The 7500-nt window shown below is 47.5% G+C and overlaps 1 protein-coding gene across 1 annotated transcript in view; it reads left to right on the top strand.

Moving 5' to 3' along the window:
* Positions 1-7500, top strand: part of LOC134083416 (nuclear pore membrane glycoprotein 210-like) — a 33754-nt gene that overhangs the window by 21804 nt on the left and 4450 nt on the right. The window contains exons 20-34 of the mRNA XM_062539742.1: positions 99-200; positions 703-804; positions 1456-1587; positions 1688-1815; positions 2167-2362; positions 2520-2699; positions 2862-2942; positions 3279-3410; positions 4112-4273; positions 4556-4641; positions 5004-5178; positions 5294-5469; positions 6136-6356; positions 7120-7256; positions 7387-7500. The exon at positions 7387-7500 is cut by the window's right edge and continues 10 nt beyond it. Of these exons, the coding sequence (XP_062395726.1) occupies positions 99-200; positions 703-804; positions 1456-1587; positions 1688-1815; positions 2167-2362; positions 2520-2699; positions 2862-2942; positions 3279-3410; positions 4112-4273; positions 4556-4641; positions 5004-5178; positions 5294-5469; positions 6136-6356; positions 7120-7256; positions 7387-7500 (2124 nt within the window). The remainder of the gene's footprint in view (positions 1-98; positions 201-702; positions 805-1455; positions 1588-1687; positions 1816-2166; positions 2363-2519; positions 2700-2861; positions 2943-3278; positions 3411-4111; positions 4274-4555; positions 4642-5003; positions 5179-5293; positions 5470-6135; positions 6357-7119; positions 7257-7386) is intronic.

Raw genomic sequence — 7500 nt, forward strand, 5'->3', positions numbered from 1 at the left:
GTGTATGTGTGTGTGTGTGTGTGTGTGTGTGTGTGTGTGTGTGTGTGTGTGTGTGTGTGTGTGTGTGTGTGTGTGTGTGTGTGTGTGTGTGTGTTTAGATATATTGGTCCTCAGTGGGTGGCTCGGTGACTCTGCGTCTGGTTGAGGACGTCCAGTGGGCCTCTCGCTCCATCACCCTCTACAACCACCCCCTCGTCACGGTGAGTGCCTCCCTGCCCACAGGCCACTGCCGCCACACGCTCTCCCCTCCAGAACCACTGTGCTGCACATACGCAGCCATCAAGGCCTAATGCTATGGAGGAGACGCTTTCATTAGTCAAGCACAGACAGAGTTGGAGAGATTCTTTAGGTTCATGATGTCTCCACTCTCTTGCCAAATGTACTTTATGTTCCTCACCAAAGCACACTGATACCTGTACCCAGAAATATGAAATGTGGTTAAGACTAGTGATTCAGATAAGATGTTTCTCCTCATTGTTTGAAAATGACCCAAACAAATGTGTCACTCCGTCCTCAAAGCCACTGGTCTCCTCTGTACCACTGATCTTAGTATCCTTTTTTTAATCCTGTTGATATTCTGGCCGTCTGGAGTTACAGTTTTTGCTCTTACAGTTTTTGTAGTTGAGCTCTCCCAATTCTGGTGTTGTTGGTGTTGTTTTATTGATTTAAGTTGTTGTGTTTTCTTGCACTTTGTCTCTTCAGGAGAATCTCACTCTGGTTCAAGGCTCTGGGCATTTCGTGGTCAGTTTGCAAGACAAAGAGCTGGCCAACGTCACTTATCTGGAGAAAACCAATACTGTGCAGGTAATGGCAAATAACAGGAAACTCTTAAACCAGTGTGTGTGTGTGTGTGTGTGTCCATATATACATTTATGGGGAGGTGGATTGCAAACAATAAACGTCACAAAATCTCACTTTAGTGGACAGGAGAAGAGGATAATTTTATCTGCTGGGAAATCCATGCAAATGTCCGTAGGTTAGAGCAGAACTTTCTGCTGTTGCCACTGAGCATCAGTGCAGAGGTCAGCTGCTGGTAACGTATGTGTGCATTGTGACCTAAAGTACCTGAGCTAACAGACGGACCTCTGCACAGCTCCTTCACCTCTTTGGAGCCCTTCTGCTCTAAAATTAATGTGTTGAAAAAACAACACATCTCTTTGTCCAGATAGGGACAACACAGTTTGTGTTGTTTCCAACACATTGCTTTTGCTATTTGTTACACAATATGTTTTGAAAAATAGCACAACTTGTGTTGTTTTTAATACATCTCTGTGTCCAGATAGGACTAACACATTGCTTTTGTTATTTGTTACACAATAGTGTTGAAAATAACACAACTTGTGTTGTTTTCTTAGCACATTTCGTTTTGAGAGTGTAGGGCCTTTCAACAGCTCCTCACCTGGGCACACCACCTTGCTTCTCACACTCTCGTTCTGTCGTTTGCTCCTCTCCCAGGTGTCTCCACTGCGGGCTGGGTTCTCCTCTCTGAAGGTGTACGATCTGTGTTTGACACCTGTCGACCGTGGGAGCACGATGGCCATCTCGGTGTCAGATATCACTGACTTCCGCATAGACTTCATGGACATCGTAAGGCTGTGTTTGTGTGTCTGGATGCTGGCAGAGACTGTGACAAATCATTGTTCTTCATCTTAGTCTTTGTGTTTGTGTGTGTGTGTGTTGTGTGTAGGTGGAGGTAGGACACAGTGCCCTTGTGCGTGTGCAAGTGTTGGATTCTCACCATCAGCCATTCTTACATCATTTCCTGTCCCTCATGGACCTCAAGCTTCTCCCCTCATCCAGCATCATCACTCTGGAGTGAGTTACTTAGAGTGTGTGTGTGTGTGTGTGTATACATACCTGCACAAACAATTATTTTGTGTGTATAACTTTGTAAGTCATATTGGTTTAGTGGGCAGGGAGCATTCAGTCTGGTCTCTAGGCTGGGTTAGGAAACTGTATTACTTTCCTAGAGCTCAAATGAGCAATACCACAACTGCTTCATCTCAGAATGAAAAAAGGCTCTCGGTCTCTCGCAATGCTAGCAGCCCAGATTTGAGATCCAGATCCATATTTCCTTGGTTGTGGTTCTAATAAAGTATTTGACGTGTGTGTGTGTGTGTGTGTGTGTGTGTGTGTGTGTGTGTGTGTGTGTGTATGTGTGTTCAGGAGCGTGGGACCACTGGACAAAGCATCTGTTGGGTTCCGCATTTTTGGTCAGGCAGTGGGTGTGGCTACTCTACACCTATCAGCAGTGGACAGGGACGGAGTGGTCATCAACTCTGCCCATAAGCACATGCAGGTTTACCCACAATTCACTCTGCAGCCCCGCAAACTCTCCCTCGCACTCAGGAGCATACGACAGGTGACAGTATATACCTGTAGAGTACCTGTAAGATATACAGCAGAATTGTGATGGGATGTTTTGACATTTAACAATTGCTCATTAAGATGGTATTAATCACTGTTCTCTCTCTCTCTTTCTGTGTGTGTGTGTGTGTTGTGTGTTTGTGGGTTCACAGGTGAAATGGGAAGGTGGCCCACACCCACAGTCCAGCGTTGGTTTCTCAGTGAGTGACAGTGACGTTGTTATGGTAACAGACACTGGATTGGTGAAAGGTGTGTCAGTGGGTGTGGCTAAACTCAGAGGAGCCTTGGAGACTATTTTGCAAGACACAGGAGCGCTGCTTACATTTGCACAGGTAGACATGCACCAACACACACACACACACACACACACACACTGTATATTGATAGCCTGAGATGTATTCATCACCATGATTTTGGAGTAGTTTTGGAGTAGTGAACCGACTCGCAAGAGAAAGCTGTGTTGGTGATAAACTCCATTTCCCATGATCCTGTAGGATGAGGTCGAGGTGGAAGTGTTTGAGCTGACGGGGGTGCGCATACAGGCCCCACTGGTCAGGCTGACTGTGGGCACCGAGGTTAGACTTGCTCTCTTTATCCTGCTTTCTTCAGTTATCTCAGTATTCAGTATTTTCCTCTCTGTCTCTTGCTCTCTCCAATGATATATCATCTGATATCTCACTCTCTGCTACTTTTTGTAGACTGGTAAGGCTACAGTTTAGGAGACTTAACATTAAGATATATTTGTAAATATTTGTTAACTTTTTTCCTCAAACCTCACAGCTGATCATTTTCTTGGTAGTGCACAGCAAATAGATGCTATGCTCTTTCTTTCATATTTCCTCTATTGTCCTCTCTCTCTCGCTCTCCTTCCCACCCTCTCTCCCTCCCTCTCTTTCTCGGCCCTTCTGCAGATGCCAGTGTATGTGATGGGCAGTGACAGCAGTCAGAGTCCTCTCTCTCTGGGCAGTGTGGAGAGTGGCCTGAGCTTTCACTGGAGTCTGGGCAAGCTCGGCGTGCTGGAGATTATCCCACGACACACCAGAGTAGGCCTATTGTTGAAATACACATACACACACACACACACACACACACACACACACACACTGCAAGACTTATGCACACACACAGATGTGACATTGCTGTTGTCTACCCACATACTGTACACATACACACATTAACACATGTATGAAGGTGAAAGAACACACATGCATGCACAGATACACACATAGACACACATACATAAATACACACACACACACAGGTGCATCATTACAGTCTTCCTCCTACACACAAACACACACACAGGTGCATCATTACAGTCCTCCTACACACACACACACACACACACACACACACACACACACACACACACACACACACACACACACACACACGCACACACGCACACGTACACACACACACACACACACACACACACACACACGCATACACACGCACACACACACGCAGGTGTAAGCACATGTGCATCTTGCATTTGAACTCACACCCACATAGAAAGGTGCTATAGGAACAGACAATGCTCTCCCCCTCTCTCACACATGAACTCTCTCTCTTTCACACACACACACTCACACACACACTCACACACGCACACCAATCAAATGGCGTGTTCATGCATATTCAGTCACTTTCTCTTTATGTTAGTTGTCATGCAAAGTGGATGAGTTTGTTTGTGATGTGTCTGTTGTTGTGTGTGTGTGTGTGTGTGTGTGGTGTGTGTCAGGCAGGGATCAGCGTGTCACACACACACAGTTTCTCCGTCCTGGTAAAAGCGTGGGCTGCCGGCAGGACCACTCTGAAAGTGTGTGTGCGAACCTCACCCGCAGATTCCTCGGCCGCGGACGAACACGGCCACTGTCCCTTCTCAGACGAGATTCAGATACTGGTGAACACAGTGCACCCCCACAGCAGTAGAACATTGCACCGTACACGGCACTAATACACTAGGGAAGACAATGGCATTAGCTGTGGCTCAATAGCATGGGCTCATCGTAGAGGTTAGAATTGAGCTCCCATGTGCAGGAATAAAGGAAGGGAGGGGTCATGTCGTAGAGTGTCAAATATAGTCGTGACAGTGTTGATAGCGTGAAGTTCTATTTTCACTCTCTCGTTCTCTCCTGCACTGTCTGCCTGTCTGTCTGCCTGTCTGTCTGTCTGGCTGCCTCAGGTATTTGAAGAGATGAAGTTAGCTGCAGGAAGTCCACAGTCCATTCTCATGTCTCCTCACTCAACATATCCCCTTCAGAGCAACAAGTATGTTTGTGTGTGTGTGTTTGTATGTGTGTATGTGTTTATTTGTGTATGTGTGAGTGTGCATGTGTGAATTTGTATGCAAATTGTATGCAAATTGATGTGTGAATATGTGTGACTATTATCGTCTGTTTTGTTTAGTGTGTCTGCCTTGGAGCTTGTGAAAATAGGGACATTGGGAATGTGTTTTGACCTGGTGTTTGTGTACATACATGTGCATGTGCATGTGTGTATGTTTGTGCGTGTGTGTTTGTGTGCGTACGTGTGTGTACGTGTGTGTGTGTGTGTGTGTGTGTGTGTGTGTGTGTGTGTGTGTGTGTGTGTGTGTGTGTGTGTACGTGTGTGTGTGCGTGCGTGCACTGCAGGGACTCCATCTGTCCGATGCGTTACACCCTCCATCAGAGCGTCCAGGGTCATGGTTTGGTCACTGTTGATGACCAAGGGGTGCTGAAGGCGGGTTCTAAGACAGGAGCTGCTCTCCTGGAGGTCATTGCCACGGAAACATGTGGGGTCAACCAAACCCTTCTCATCAGCGTCAAAGTGAGATTTCCATCTGTTTGATTTCATTGGCTCTGCTGACCACGCCTCTGCCCCTGTGATCCCACCGACGTCTCTCTCTGGTCTCCGCCATCCTGACTTGACCCCTCACCCCTAGGTGGCAGCGGTGTGGTTCGTGCGGGTGTTTTCGGACTCAACGCTGCACAGTGAGCAGGGGGCATCTCTGCCGGCCTTTCCCCTCGGCTGGAGCATCCACGTCCGGGCCCGCTGCTATGACAACCTTGGCCAAGAGTTCCATGCCCACGACATCCCCATACGCATCACTACAAACAGGTAGAACTCTATGTTCACGACATCCCCATACGCATCACTACAAACAGGTAGAACTCTATGTTCATGATGACATCCCCATACGCATCACTACAAACAGGTAGAACTCTATGTTCATGATGACATCCCCATACGCATCCCTACAAACAGGTAGAACTCTATGGTCACGACATCCCCATACGCATCACTACAAACAGGTAGAACTCTATGGTCACAACATCCCCATCCGCATCACTACAAACAGGTAGAACTCCATGTTCACGACATCCCCATATTACGCATCACTACAAACAGGTAGAACTCTATGTTCACGACATCCCCATACGCATCACTACAAACAAGTACAGTAGAACTCCATGTTCATGACATTCCCATACGCATCACTACAAACAGGTAGAACTCCATGTTCACGACACCTTCATATGCATCACTACAAAGAGGTGATCTAGCACCTTGTTTGTGACTCACTATGTTTATTTACAGTTAATGTGTGAATAGATAGTCTTAACACTACTAACATATTAAGATCTTCATATGATATACTATAATATGATGGCATATCTATTTCTCTTTTTTGTTCTTCTTTCTTTCTGTTCTTTCCCTCCATCCCTTCCTCCCCTTCTCTCTTTCTGTTCTTTCCCTCCATCGCCTCCTCCTATCCGTGGTCAGAGACGATCTGGTCCAGATAACTCCCGGCTCGGACAGTCACTCGTTCATGGTGCAGACGGTGTCGTCTGGTCTGACCGTTTTGGGAGTCCAGGGGGACCCCACGAACCCCTCCCTCAGCGACTACACCCCCCTGCCCGTGCTGCCCGCCATCTCCGACCCCCCGGCCAGCGTCCGGCCAGGAGACGTCATCTGCTTCAGCTCGCCCCTCACTGGCCAGCAGGGTGAGTTTCAGCAATAGACCTCTGAAGTTCGCCTACAAAAAGGATCCAAAGCTGCCATCTTTGCCCATATAAGGAGATCCAGGTGTTAATTGAAGCTAACTGCCTGTGGCAAGTTGCATTGAAAGTTACCTCTGGGGTAGCAAAGATCAAAGTGTACCGTTTTCACTTACCGAAGATCACAGTATCCACTCGAAGGCAGAGGACAAAACTTTGTTGTGCAAAACGTCTGCATTTCCAGTGTTTTCGTCCCAGCAAGAGTTTAACAGATGCGATAATCCCCATGTTATTTTCCCATAGAAAAAATCTCAAGATACCGGATCTCCTTATTTGGGCAAAGATGGTAGCTTTTTTGTAGGCGAACTTCAGAGATCTATGGCCAGTCCCGCAGCAATGGCCAGTCCTTCAGCAACGGCCAGTCCTTCAGCAACGGCCAGACCTTCAGCAACGGCCAGACCTTCACTGTATCAGTGGAGCGATGACATGGAACTGGCTGGTGTGGAATTTGGATCAATAGCTTCGCTGTTATTTACGAGGGGGAGGATGTGATGCATTCAATCAACCAGTTATCACCAATCAGATATCCTCGGTCAATTAGTTATCCTCAATCAATCACCCCCACTGGCAAATTGGCTCAGTAACGTTATCCAGTAAAGCTGCTAATGAACTAGAGATCAGACTTTCATTTCATCAGACTTGTATTACAGAGTTTATGGTATATGATGTACCTATAGCACAGTCTGTCTCCTGTCTTGGCTCAACACAGGCCAGCCAGGCACGTGGAATGTGTCATCGAGTCGAATTCTTCAGATCGACACCGAGACCGGGGTGGCGCTAGCAAAGCATGCTGGCACAGTGGTGCTGTACTACTGGCTTGGTGTGGGCCAGCAGGCGCTCAAAGAGGTGTTTTCCTGTTTTCCTGTTTTCCTGTTTTCCGTACTGCACATTCTGTTGGTGTATCGTGTCCCGCTGTGGGCACTATGTGGGTTTGTAACCACTCCTGTATGATCTTGCGGTGGTTTGTGGTTGCCAGGTGACAGTGGAGCCTCCTGCCGCCCCAACCCTGACCCCACCTGAGGATACGCACCTCACCAACTGGCCCCAAGCCCATGGATACGTCGTCAACGTGGACCTGAACACCTCGGTG

This window comes from Sardina pilchardus, chromosome 6 (assembly GCF_963854185.1).
Source record: "Sardina pilchardus chromosome 6, fSarPil1.1, whole genome shotgun sequence".
Lineage (NCBI taxonomy): Eukaryota > Metazoa > Chordata > Actinopteri > Clupeiformes > Clupeidae > Sardina > Sardina pilchardus.